The sequence below is a fragment of the Oratosquilla oratoria genome, chromosome 1 (genome assembly GCF_046742065.1).
Source record: "Oratosquilla oratoria isolate Oo_2021 chromosome 1, ASM4674206v1, whole genome shotgun sequence".
NCBI classification, from domain to species: Eukaryota; Metazoa; Arthropoda; class Malacostraca; order Stomatopoda; family Squillidae; genus Oratosquilla; species Oratosquilla oratoria.
In genome coordinates, this window is record NC_134777.1 from 68,817,311 (window position 1) to 68,831,937 (window position 14,627).

Sequence of the window (14,627 nt, forward strand, 5' to 3'; positions counted from 1 at the left end):
GCCTACTTATGTTTTATGTGTTAGTTTTGTTCGTGTAAAAATGTTTAATTTTAACGAAGAGTATAATTATTTTGCCTGAACTCTGTCATTTGTCCCAACTGCGCACGGCCTTGTTTTTTTTTTTTTCGTGTTGCGACTAGCCTGGCCCATAGGTGGGTCGTGACTGCAATATTGTCTCAGTTCCTTTATCTCTCTCTCTCTCTCTCTCTCTCTCTCTCTCTCTCTCTCTCTCTCTCTCTCTCTCTCTCTCTCTCTCTCTCTCTTTTAAGGTCGGGAAGTGAAACCCACTTTAGAGGGGTCCACAAGATTAAGACTAAAGTAGTATAAAAAATATATGAATACGTGTTATGAATTTCTTACCAGTGAACAAGTAATAATGTATTCTTTGTTTTGCAGGCGACAATATCATGCAGCGATGGGCTAGTTGGAGACTGCACGCATCCGGAGATCATTGGCACCGCTGGAACCAATATGAATGCGGACCCGGCACCCGTAGGAACCTTCCACGGCCCTTCGGAATGGATAAAGCCCCGGGAAAATCCGGAGCTAGGGCCTGCGGAATATCCGGAACCCTTCATCCAACACTACGACCCAGCCCTCGAGTATGAATATTCTTACTACGACACTGACCTCGGTGACATTGAGAAAATGGATCGAGTTGAGGCTGAAACTCAAAGACAAATCAGAACAGACAACAACCAGCTTGTGAGATCTTTCGAAGTAGACATGGAACCAGCTTCGAGCAACTGGGAAGCAAGTATGTCCTCGGCACTCTCTGCCTTTGCTTCTCTCAATAACATGCCGCCCCTTGACTCCCTTGGGACTGGCACAAAGAAGAACAGTCGTAGTGCTCACGTCGAAAGGGCCTTCTTGCGGGGTCCTCTGGCACACATACGATCCCCACCTGTGCCTCACCAGGAATTTCAAAATGATGTTTCCCTTCATTCTATACATTCAGTGGGTAGGTACCAACAGAGACCCCAGAATTTTCTAGCACCTAAGTATCGTAATCCGCAAGAACCACCCAAGAGTAACTCGTTCGAAAAGTTTGAAGAGACAACTGCACAACAGAAAAACCTATTTAAGAAGAACCAACCTAACGAGCACACTTTCCGTCCATCGACGCTTATCACTGATAATCCCGACACTTTCCAACCAGTAACTCGTCCGCCTCCTCTTCAGAGTAATACAGAACAAACACCACTCAAGCAGTCATCGCGTCCTTACCGACAAGTCGAACAACAGCGGTCATCGTTCTTCAATGCCTTTACTTCCCCTCGCCCTTTGCCATTCCATAACAATCCAGCTTTCCCAGGGCATGTGGGTGTCACCCCAAGCATTCCTTCTCAAGGCTTTAGAAGCACGTCTGCATTTTCTTCAACACCTATTATCAACCACCCACAACCGTTTTCCGTTCATCATCAGCCTCAGACTCTTCCACACCAAACAAACCCCTTTGTACAAACTTTTGTGCAAAGTCCCCCTGCCTTCAATCCTAACTTGGCCCAGGCTTTCACGCAGAACCAGCAAAGTCGCCCAGCTGCCGTGGCCATCACACACCAGTTTCTCGGACATCCAGATCCTGATCAGCGCCGACCTCTTCCTGGGCCCTCTAACCCACTCAGTGTTGACAATCCAAATAAAAGACCCATTAATGAGGCCAAACCATTTAGACAAAAACCAGTCAATTTCCAGGGTGTTACAGGAGGGAGACCTCATGGTGAGCATTCTCCATTCAGACCTCATCCACAGAAGCCTGTTGTAATAACATCCCCTTTCCGTGTGCCAGAAGAACCTAAAAATCTTCTGCCACGTCCCGTCCCGCACTTCGGTGGCCCTTCAGACTTTGACCAAAAAGCGCAGTTTGAACATCGACCACAATCTGAGAATAAACCACAGTTTGAAGACGATCCACAATTTGTGGGAAGTCCTGGGTTTGAACAATTTAAGCAAAGGCCGCAATTTGAACAAAAAATTACACACGAAACTTCACAGCAGCCGCAACTTATATCTCGACCACCGTTCGTACATCAGACCTCACAGTTCGGAAGACATGTTCCACCGACTTCAACTGCATTACCTTTAGAAAATCGTCGGCCTCTTCAAAGCGGACTCGAATTTTCGAATTTCCACAACCAGTTCTCACAACCTGATCCAAACTTCCGTCTTCGCCCCACAGCGGTACCCACTACAGGTAGACACGAAACATTTGGATCTACTACTCCGGCACCCCCTGTCACAGTTAGCACACTACATCCCCGACCTGTAGATTTTGGGCAACAGGAACAAGACCATCATTTTGAACACGTGACCAGCTCGACACGGCTTCCTGCATTGGGTGAAGAAGAAGACCTCTCTACATTCCATACAACACCACGTCGGCAACCGCCCATCACTCCCCATACTGATCAATTCATTCCCTCGACTTCCCGACCCTTCACCGATGGAAACGAACACATCAATCGCCCAACGCCACGCCCATTCCTATTAGAAGAAGAGCAGTTGAGTCGCCCAACACTAAGACCAGTGAGGCCTCTTCGGGCTCAAGGACAACGATTTGGTTCTTCTCCTCACTTAATCAGTGCCGAAGAAAACCAGGTCGCAACAGAGGAGGGACAAAGAAAGGCAACTGAGCAGCCATTCCAACAGCCTACTTTTACAAATGAAGAAAATCTCCGTGGGGATCACTTACAAGATGATCTTCCGGGGACTGTTTTACTAGATGAAATCACTCTCTTGTCGCGTGATAGTCCCATTGACAGAGAGAAAACAGTACCTCACCGGTCACAGAACGTTGGTAACAACGATCAAGTTTCGCCTACGGCCGGACGCCGCCGCCGTCCCACAAGGCGACCTCCATCCTCCGTACTTCGAAAATCTCAGTCTGATACCAATGAAGTAGAACCAGCAAGTGACACAACAGTAGCAAGTAGAGGATTTCGCAGACGACCAGGAAATGTCCGCAATCGCATTACAAGTAGACTTGCTACTCGTCGACAGCGTCTTACTACAACAACGGAATCTCCAGGCGTTGAACTCGAAAGGTTTCCTGATGAAGAGCTTCAAACTGTTCAAAACGATCTGCAAGATGAGACAGAAGTGCCGACCGAAACCAGTGAAGAATTAGTGACCACAGAAGCCCCTCCATCAACCACACCCCTAAGCAGCTTTAGACAAAGAGTAAGGGATCGTTTGAATAGACTTAGAAACAGGAACAATTCAAGTCACCGCGGAACTTCCTTCGGTGCTCGCGAAATTCTCAAGGAAAGTGCCGTTCAAAACGCGTCCTCTACTACAAGTACTACTTCTCGTCCTCTCACAAGACCTACCACCAGTCCCGCAGACCGGCTTAGACGATATAGAAACCGTCTTCGTAGACCTACAAGACAACCAGTCAGATCCAGGACAAGCAGCAATGAGGCATCAGAAACAACAACGCTTAGGACCACTGATTTTGGTTCCGTTACTGCAAGACAAAGAAATGATAGAATCAATAGACCTCAGATAGCAACAGCTGAAGAATCAAATGTTTCCCAAGCCTCCGATAAAGAATCTGAAAAAGAGGGCGTCCTTCAGATTGCTACAGCAGTTGATACAAAGTCGCACGCTACAAATGACATACATAGAAAGTCTTCACATCAGCTACTGGATGCATCTCGTCAAGGAGAGAACCAAACAAAACACGAAACAGAGGACAATTTGGGGGCAGATGAACCCAATGACGAAGAAGAAGTCGAAACTGAAAGTCAAGATAACGTCAATGAAGACACAGGACCTGATCTGCGGAGACGACCTAATAATCCTAGGGTACGGGCAAGATTTCAGGAATTCATAAAAAATCGAAAAAATAGATTGAGTGCAAGATACAGAACCACTGCAGCCCCTGTAATACGTAAAACTCAAGCGACAACAGAGTCATCGGAAGGCATTAGTCCTTCAGTTGAGCCACAGATAGACGACGAGAGACGACGTTTGTTCAACGAACGGCGACAGGCAGCCAGGCGGAGACTCATTGCTAACAGAGCTCGAGCGAATGAGGACGGAGAAGAGAGGGTGAGCCGCAGAGTTCCATTCCGTTCTATAAGAAACCGTCTCCAACATAATCCCAGTAAAGAGAAACCAACACAAGAACACATAAACAACAAATCGGAGCTGAATCAGGAAACGGAACCAAGTGCACAAGTGTCAAACACCAATGCAAATTTTGACCAAGAAACTTCTGCATCCTCGGGGGCTAAATTCAATAATGAGAATGATGATTCCAACATTGAAGAATTCAAACCTATAGTATCGCCCCTGTCTGTCCCTGTCTCAAAAGTTTCCGAAATCACGGAATCGCCGGAGGAAACCTTCATCGGGAGCCCCTCCATTCTATCTACTGACAAAACTTTGGCTCCCAAGCGTTTTTTACCTGAAGAGCCCGATATCATCACTGCTGCCCCTCCACCCGACTTTTTCACTATTACCGTAAATTCAGACCTTTTGGGGGGCCAACGGTCATTCGGTCACCAAACACAGCTTCTGGGAGGTGGCAAAAGAATTGTCAACAATGCAAAACTAGTGTCGGCAAAAGTTCCTGAACAGACTATTATAATGGATCTAGTTACGGAAGATCCCTCAGAACAGTCTTCACCATCAGAAGACCCCTCAAATGTCGTAGGTAATGTGTCACTTGGAAACAAGCACAGGTCTTTCCTCACAGAAGAGTCTAAAGACGCTCAAATAACACCCCAGGATCCCTCGACCCTAAAAGAGAACCCCAGTACCCTTCAGCAAGAGGACCCCCAAGGTTCTACTACTCAAAAAGAGACTTCAGTTTTGGTTACTCAGGAGCCCCAGGATTCCGAAACCAAAACAGAAGTTAAGGGTTCGATTTCTCCAGAGAAATCTCAGGATCCTGTCAGGCCCCGGCCGTCCCGACCTACCTTCCATTTCCACCGATCTTCGACTTCTAGAGATCGCCCAAATCCCTCAGACACGGTTTTCGACATCGACACAGGTACTGATTTAAACATTACCCCATTTAAGACAGAGCGGGAGACGACCTCAAAGTTCTCTGGTATAGACTCCACCCGAAAGCCATTCTTGAGCATTACCATGGCAACAGATTCTCCGCGTCTTCCTATTGAATTCCTGCTTCCATTCAATAGCCAACGATAAAATGGAAACATAGCATAATAACAGGTACAGAAGTAGCTCTGGGATTTGATGTAAAAAGTGCCACCCAACTACACAGGGAATGCGAATACTATATCTAGTTAAGTAAGGAATGATAGTCGTCCACAAAAATGTTAATACGTCAAAGAAAGAAAAATTAATAAATAAAAATATGCGGAGAATGTATCGTGTACACGACAATGTGTGAAGCACAACTATACTTAACGAAATATTTTCAATGGCTAGCCAGTCTGCTATGTAATGACACCTTCAGAAACAGTGCAATGAATAGAGGCAATCGTCTTTGATCTTATTTCGTAAAAAGAACTAAATCCCCGGCGTGAACAGGATCTTGCTCATTGAGGCCGTACGGTCCTTAACTATACAGTAAAAAGTGTTGCGTTTGTCACAGCAAAGCCTAATGTGTCGCGCTACTGAAGGAATTGTTAAAGAAATGGGGTACATTACGTGCATTGGGTGGTATTCGGTCCATGGTGATCTCTTCTTGTTCTAGTTTAATCAAAGCATGCATTCAAGGATGAAAAAAAATATTCCAAATCATGCCTGTTATACAACGTAACACTGATCCAATACAATTTTTTTTTATAAACAACAGTAAGGCCCCACCAATGCTAGAATATCATATGATACTACGATAATGGTCAGATTTTATTATATCGCCACAGATTTTTATCTTTGCCAGTATGTGCGCGCGCGTGTGTATATATGAGATTATGTGTGTGACTGTGAGTGTATATGTGTGTGTGTGTTTGTAAATAATAATAGTAATGACAATAATGATAATAATAGTAATTATTATAATGATAATAGTAATAATGATGATAATAATAATAATAGTAATAATAGGTTTATTGAGTTAACAGCGATACAGAGATACACTGACAATATTCAATTTGTGTTAATTTTAGAACTAGTCTAATTTGAGTATATAATGTGCAGGGAATCCACAGATAATGATTTGTTTGTTTGCTGCTACTGAGGGTTGGAGGGCCATATCAGTGTTGATAAGGCCGTAGGTTGTTTGTTAGTTGCTTGAATGAGATTTGGCTGTACAGTTTCACTGGCGTTCAAGCGATTGGAAATCCGTATGGAACAGGTTTGCAATTGGAAAGCTCACTCGTAGGGCGTTGGCAGTCTCAATGATGTGGTTGAAGGACAGTTGGCCTACGTGGAAGGGGATGCGCACATGATGACAGATGCGGTGTGGAAGAAGAGGAGCTGGAATATCTGACCTTACCCACAAGGTATGAATCCCTTGGGAACGTCAGCACTAAGATAAGATGGAGTCAGGTCAACATGATAAAACAATACTACTTCCCACCCCTGCGAATTGCCCTGAGATGGTGAAATTACGCATTGTTAACACTCAAACGCAAAGTTGATCATATTGCACACTTTAGAGACACTTTGCTATTTCTCTGTTACTGCTATCATGTCGCAGCCTGCGGTAAACACTGTCTAAGTTACTTTCTCTATTTTGTTTGTCACTGTATTTGGTGGGTAACCGCACCCTCGTTTAAATTTGCATGATTAACTGGGCCGGCTTTAATACATAAAAGGACTGCACATTACGTCACTGCACTGAAAGTAGGATATATTCCTTAAGTATAATGGAGCGAAGTCAACAGGCTGACCTCAGGCTACTACAAAGCGCCTTGTCACACCGACGGTAGGAGGTCATAGCCACACGTTTGTGCCTCAAGGTTGCCCGACTTGTATGTGTTTGTGTGTGTGAGAGAGAGAGGAAGATAAAAAGAAAGCGATAGATAGATAAAAAAAGAAAACCGTAACGTGTGAGGTTTCTTTCATCAGTAAAGTCTATTATCACATTCAAATTAAGCGCCACCCATCATACACAAATTCGTTCTGGACTGGTCCAGTCACAGCCAAATTCAAACAATCAAATTTCAAGTTATGCGTGGTGGTGGGCCCTATTTCAAATATTAATAACAGATTGGTTGTAGTATTTGAAAATAAGAAAATACCGTGCATCATGTATACTAGGCACTATCAACTATTTAACACTTCCTATGCAGTTTTCTTTTCGTTTTTTTTTTCTAACTTCTACGACAATATCTAAGAATGGAGAGCCACCGACTAACTCTTACCCAAGAGGTGTACCCGGCACAGGTATCAGGTGTCATTCTTTATCACAAAAGTAAAAAATAGTAAAATTGTCATTATATATATATACACATATATATATATATATACATATATATATATATACATATATATATATATGTATTGGTGGTGGTGGAAGTAAAACGAAGATGTTCTCGGAATAGAGTGTACTCTTACGTTACGACCACTTTGGTCTTCTTCAGAGGGTTGTCTACAATAGGTTTTCCATGTCACATTTTATATCCTTCCTGAGGGGCCTCTCGGTCAGGTCACAGCGTCGGGCGGTGAGCATTTGTCCGGTGTCTCAGCGAGTCTAGTATAAGGACACTTGCCACCTTCGATAAACAGATAAATCCCTCTCTTCCATTAGTGTTTTCTTTGACGTTTATATATGCATCTTCAATCGTTTTTCTTGTCTTCTTTTCATGGCCCTTTCTGAGGACTTTGGCCTCTTTCCAATGGGGAAGGTGGCCAAATTTGTCCACATGCTGAACTAAGGAGTTGGACGTCCTGTGTGCTCTAAGGTCATTTTTATGTTCAGATATACGTTTGTCTAAACCTCGGCTCGACTCACCGAAATAGGAGGCTGAGCACCCCTTACAAGGAATCTCATAAACAACACTTAACTCATTGATAGGACTTTTTTCTTGTCTTTTCACAATTCTCGCTATTTTGTTAGAGGAGACTTTGGCTGTTTTGAGTCCACCTTTCATTAGGAGTCGATCGATGTTCTCGGTGTTAAGCGCGTTGGGAACGGTTATGTATGTGTACTTCTCACTCTCGGCTTTGTGGGCATTTGTCCTATTGTGGATTTCTCTGGCTTTGTTCCTCATCCTGCCAGAGAAGTCCACAATAGGACAAATGCCCACAAAGCCGAGAGTGAGAAGAAGTACACATGCATAACCGTTCCCAACGCGCTTAACACCGAGAACATCGATCTACTGGACAAAAGGATACGAAAAAATTCAATTCTCAGGAGCCAAAGGGTCAGAATGCTCCAAGAGAGTGTCGTCACGTTAACAACTTACTAGGATACACGAGAAACAAAGAATATAGGTAATCATTCATTTATAAATCAAAAGGACTACGGTCGTTATTTATTGGATCAGGGATTGGGAGCGGCAAGAACGTATGCAATTACTTAATGAGATCAGTGAACGGCTTAATGTTGTTCTGCTTGACGTAATTCTCTAACATGTGCGATTACCCATTTCTTCGTTCCTGAACTTTCTGTCCATCCACATCTGACCAGAAAAGTTCCTTCTCGTTCTTCTGGATCCGCTTTTACTTTATCTAAAAGTAAAAGTTGAAGAAATGTCAATTCGCTACAAGCTATTACCATAATTACTATTAAGACTATTATTACTATTATTAATATTATTATCAATATTACTATTGTTATTTTTATAATGATAAAGATAATCATCATTATTACTATCATTATTATCATTGTCATTATATCTAATTGGTCGGGCCCGACTTTGAGATAGTCCTTATGTGACTCGAACCAGGTACACGAGGTACCTGACCCAGCTCCCAGCACACCGGCCATGAGGAGCTAAGCTGAGAGGGGGGAGTGGAATGGATGGGAGTAGGTACGTGCCTTTGACTTGGCTACCTTCCTTATACGGGGGAAAAAGATCTTGGTATATATATATATAGATATATATATATATATATATATATATACATATGTATGTATGTGTATATATATATATATATATATATATATATGTATCTATAAATAGAGAGATAGATAGATGAATAGATATATAGATAGATTATCATTGTTATTGTTGTTATTATAATTATTATTATTATTATTATCAAGAAGAAGCTGAGAGAGAAGTGGGAGGGAGTGAAGGATAGAGTAGAACTAGGAGTGGAAGAGGAATGGGGATGTTCCAAGGATGGAGTCACAAGGTGTGCAAAGATGGTGTGTGGAACAAGGAGGACAGGAGGAAATAGAAGGATGGGTAGTGAGTGGTGGGATGATGAAGCAAAGAGGGTTGTAGAGGAGAAGTAAGCATTCACAGATTTTGTTACAAAATAGAACGAGAGAAGCATATGAGAGGTACAGAGAAAAGAAAAGAGAAATAAAGCAAAAGATTAAAGAGGCAAAGAAGAGAGCAGATGTGAAATGGGGTAAGAGTATTACAGAAACTTTTGAAAGTAATAAAAAGATGTTTTGGAAAGAAATGAAAAGAGGAAGAGGAGGCGAATCAAGTAGAGAAGAAAAGTAAAAGGTGCAGATGGAGAGATGATAATGGAAGAGATGGCAGTAAGAGGAAGATGGGCAGAGTATTTTAGGGAGCTGCTAAATGTGAAGGAGGATAGAGAAGGAATGGTAGTTGCAGTGGGAAGCGCAAAGAAAATGACCGTGATGAGTGAGGAAAATGAAGGAGAAATAAGAAAAGATAAAGTAAAGGCAGTTGTTAAGATGATGAGAGCAAGTAAGGCACCTGGGTTGGATGGGTGTCATGCAGAATGTCTAAAAAAGGGAGGTACAGTGATGGTGGACTGGCTGGTGAGGTTATCTAATGATTTTTTAAAAGAGGGTAGAGTGCCATAGGACTGGAGGAGTGCCTGTATAGTTCCACTCTACAAGGGAAAGGGGGGTGGCAAGTACGAGTGTAGTAGTTTCAGAGGGATTAGTTTGTTGAGTGTAGTTGGGAAGGCTTATGGGAGGATCTTGACTGAGAGGATTAGGAGAGAAACAGAGGGAGTAATTGGTGAAGGACAGTGTGGGTTTAGGACAAGTAGGGGTTGCGTGGATCAGATTTTTGTGGTAAGACAGATATGTGAGAAAACTTTAAGAAAAGGTAAGGATGTTTTTTGGGCCTTTATGGATTTGGAAAAGGCTTATGATAGGGTAGACAGGAAGGCACTGTGGGAGGTATTGCAGATATATGGGATAGGAGGAAAACTGTTAAGAGTAGTCAAGAGTTCTTACGATAGTAGTGGAGCTTGTGTTGGAATTAAGAATGGAGAGAGTGAGTGGTTTGAGGTAAAGGTGGGACTTCGTCAGGGATATGTTATGTCCCCATGGCTGTTCAATTTATACATGGATGGGGTGGTGTGAGAGGTAAACGCAACGGCAATTGTTCGGGGATTGGACATGGTCAAAGAAAATGGAGAAAAGTGGGAGATAAGCCAGTTGTTGCTTGCTGACGACACTACCAATGAGGCAGGATCAGAGGAGGGATTGAGGAAGTTAATGACAGAGTTTGGAAATGTGTGTGAAAGAAGAAAGTTGAAGATAAATGTGGGTAAAAGTAAGTTGATGAGATATACAAGGGGAGGAAGTGGCAGCAGACTGAAAGTGATTATTAACGGAGAGAGACTGGAGGAAGTGGATAGTTCTAGATACTTGGGGGCGAATGTGGCAGGAAAGGGAGTGGAGGTGGAGGTAGAATGTAGATTGAGAGAAGCAAATAAACGTCTTGGATTAAAAAGTGTAATGAGAAATAGACATTTGGGAATGTATGCTAAGAGGAGATTGTGTGAAGGAGTGATTGTACCGACAGAACTGTATGGGGCAGAAACGTGGAACATAAGAGAGGAGGAGTTAAAATGTGTTTGAGATGAGGTGCCTGAGAAGTATGATAGGGGTTACTAGGCTGGATAGAGTGAGAAACGAGGAGATGAGGAGGTGGAAAAGGAGTTGAGAGATAGGGTTGATGAAAGAGTATTGAGCAGGTTTGGACACATAGAAATAATGAGTGAAGAAAGGTTAGTAAAATAGGTGTGGAAGGCAGAGGTAGAAGGAGTGAGCATGAGGGGGTGACCAAGAATGAGATAGATGGATGGGGTAAAAGAGGCATTGGGAAAGGGGGGAAAGTCTGTTGAGGAAGGACGGGTGAAGACAGAAGATAGGGGTGAGTGGAAAATGGTTGTGTATGAATGATACTGTGATGCATGAAAGGGAGTGGGTGGGGGAGAGAGTATGAGTGAAAAATAATTTGACGCAGCCCGAAGGGATTTATCCCCGTTTTCTCTTTTTCTGCATGCGGGGAACGGAGAAGAGTGGTCTCCGATTAAATGAAGCGGCTTTACTGTGGATGTGCTGTGTCTTCCCGACACTGCTTCTGTCCTAGGGGAGTGGGTAAGATGCAGGGATGACCCGTCATTCAGGAGCCAAGATAAGAGATAGGGAGTGGGTTGAATGGGAGTGGAGTATGTGGAGATGGAATGAGTGGGAGTAGATTTTATGCTTTTGTTTTTTGGCCACCTCCCTCGTACGGGGGAAAAATCCTTTGGTACATTTATGCATATGTATTATTATTATTATTATTATTATTATTATTATTATTATTATTATTATTATTATTATTATTATTATTATTATTATTATTATTATTATTATTATTATTATTATTATTATTATTAATATTGATAATAATAATAATAATAATAATAATAATAATAATAATAATAATAATAATAATAATAATAATAATAATAATAATAATAATAATAATAATAATAATAATGATAATGATGATATTATTATCATCCTTATTATTGCAATCATTATTATTACTATTATTACCATTATTAAACTAAACGGAACAGGCGTAGTGGGGAGAGCGCGGTCACTGTAGGTTGCCCAACGTGACCCCCCCCTCACCCCTCCACACACACACACATTCCCCCGCCACCTGAATCGTCGGAGAAAGACAGAAGAGAAACATCCAGGGGACAGGAGAACATGGAGAGAACGTTCACCTACACAAGAAGGAAAGAAAAAATAAGAGGAGAGAGAAATGGAGAGAAGTGAAGGAGAAAGAAAAAGAGAAAGAAAAGAAATTAAATAACGAAGGAAAGAAAGATAAGGTTCAATGATATATTAAACCTGACGAGAATAAAAGTCCATCCACTCAACAAACTTCAGTTCTCGACAAAAACTGACGAGAATAAAGGTTCATCCACCCAACAAATTTCAGTTCACGACAGTCTAAGCAAGCCGGTCCGTGCAAGTTCATCTGCGCGTGTGAGTTCAATTACATTATTTTTTCCGAATGGCCCATCCCTCCCCACATTCTTATTGAACCCGACCCTCCTACCCCTGACCCCAGACGCTCAAATCGTGTTCAAACATATAAAGCAAAGCACTGCTTTGTGTACATGAATCTTACGATCACCAATACAAATTTGTTGTATCTTATATATTTACGTCATTGATATACACCAACTGTTTTTATTCATGGGAGGTAATATCACACATAAGTGGAGTCAGCGAACTGAAAAAGAGGTGATTTAAGACAGATAGCAGACCGGATGGATATAATTTTAAAAAAGTTGTTATTTTTTGGGAGGAGACGAGTCTCTGATTATAAATGAATGCTGAGTGACTTGCTCCATAGAGATGTCACCAAGGTACCTAAACAGTGACAGCGTGAGGCAACGATTGATTGTCCCAGGGGAAAGATTTGTCGACGAGAGTAATAGACCTCAAAGGGGGTGAGGTTTCTGATTGAAATCACCAGGTTGCTGTTATGATACCTGCAAATCCTCTGCCGTTCTGTAGTCCCATCCCTTCATTCATGTTTCAATTTGTGCTTTAGGGGTTAGAAAAATAAAATAGAATTCGCCCTTATTGGATGGACTGGTGAACCTCACTTATTGGGAAGTGTGCTGAAACTGGAAAAAAAATAATAATAGATAAGTAATGGAATCTTTTCCAGTAGCACTACACCTCAATTTCTGGAGCCCCTCTTTTGTAAACAATGTATATGTGGTATATTAAAACACATTAGGCGTAGTGACCAGTATTTTCTTAGTTTGTAAATAGTTCGGCCATGCTTTCTGCTGTAATACAGTGTATTTATTTATTACTCTATGTACAAAGACATTAAAAACTATATTAAAAAGCTGTATAATTTTCCTATATCTCATAGCCCTGGAAATCTTTATCACATTAGGCGAAGCTTAGAAGTATGAGATGGTGAACCAGGAAGTCTCCGAGTTGATTACATTCTTGGGTTCACTCAAAACAGCATTAGAGTACTTGTATGATGCCACTGAATCAATATATACTGAAACTCAACTAAGTGGATATTACAATGCACATTGTGCACTGCAGTGTCGCATTGCATAGAACGATATGATATCCGACCTTATTTGTCGACATAAGCGACTCAAATTAAGAAATGATTGAAGGTACTACTCTTATCGATTCGAAAACTAAAGCAGAGAAGACCTGGGTAGGCAGATTAGATGCCGTGGCCTCCAGGGAAAAATTATAGTTCTAATCTCGGATGCCACAGGAGCGATGGTCTTTCACCAATGCCATCAACTAGTGCTGTTGCACGTGCGTTACGATACTTCAATATTTCTAACTGCTTTATTGATCGTATCACGACGAGAAAACCGAAATATTGAATAAGTGGCAACATTCCCTCCCGGCGACGCATGCGCGGCGGCAATGCGCGCCAAGAAGTGAGTTCAGTTGCTCAACACCGTCCACGAAAGTCGGTAATAGGAGGAGTGTTTTCTCAACAGTGCTCACATCCTTACTCGGCCATGGGAGTTGACATAATGGTAAGTCTCCATATATAACCCAAGTGCCCTTTCTTCTTTCCGGTCGCATCAAAGGGGAAGGTCAATGAAACAGAGGTGAGGTTCTACCGGAAGAGGCAGATTGATGTAGGAGCCGAGTCTCCGTGTTTAGAGCGGATGCCGTCGTGCCGGGGAGAGAACACTGCGGTTCAGAATCTCTGGGAACCGGTCATGGAGGGTGGAGGGGAAAGAGTAAGGGGAAAGGAACTCCTCCTCCTCCTCCTCGTCGTCGTCCTACTCCACTTCCTCTTCTTCCTCCTCCTTCTCCTCTTCTCCTCTTCCTATTCCTCTTCCTCTTCCTATCCTCCTCCTCTTCTACCTTCTTCTCTTAGTCCTCCCCTCTAGTTTTATGGAAAGTTGGAGTCGTCTCTTTATGTGGGATGCAGTTATGTATGTAAGAAACGTAACCGGCATTACAAAGTTTCGAAAAACTGCACCTGACGCATGTCTGTAACAAGCATAAAAACTCCGCGGGCGCGCGTATACACACACACACACACACACACACACACACACACACACACACACACACACACACACACACACACACACACACACACACACGTATATATATATCACATGAAAACCACTGTTGGAGTAAAAAAGACTGGAGACGGGGAATCTATATATTTCTATTGCAAACTGCAATCCTCTTCATTAGATAGGTATCTACTGAAGAGGATCGCAGTTTGCAATCTAAATATATAGATTCCCCGTCTCCAGTCTTTTTTTACTCCAACAGTGGTTTTCATGTGATTGACACG

At 42.4% G+C, this 14,627-nt stretch overlaps 2 protein-coding genes across 4 annotated transcripts in view; both read left to right on the forward strand.

Annotated features, from left to right (window-relative positions):
• The first annotated feature begins 425 nt into the window (after window positions 1-425).
• Window positions 426-7,294, forward strand: LOC143030715 (uncharacterized). Its single transcript, XM_076193906.1, has one exon. The coding sequence runs from the start codon at window positions 472-474 to the stop codon at window positions 5,158-5,160; it is 4,689 nt and encodes a 1,562-aa protein (XP_076050021.1). The 5' UTR covers window positions 426-471; the 3' UTR covers window positions 5,161-7,294.
• Window positions 7,295-13,769: 6,475 nt separating this feature from the next.
• LOC143030722 (uncharacterized) overlaps window positions 13,770-14,627 on the forward strand; it is a 176,991-nt gene continuing 176,133 nt past the window's right edge. For 2 of the 3 annotated variants that reach the window (XM_076193918.1, XM_076193957.1), the window contains exon 1: window positions 13,774-13,845. In XM_076193918.1, coding sequence (XP_076050033.1) covers window positions 13,828-13,845 — 18 coding nt within the window. In that variant the 5' untranslated portion in view covers window positions 13,774-13,827. Of the gene's footprint in view, window positions 13,846-14,627 lie in introns of all 3 variants that reach the window. The other variant, XM_076193950.1, reaches the window with a different exon arrangement.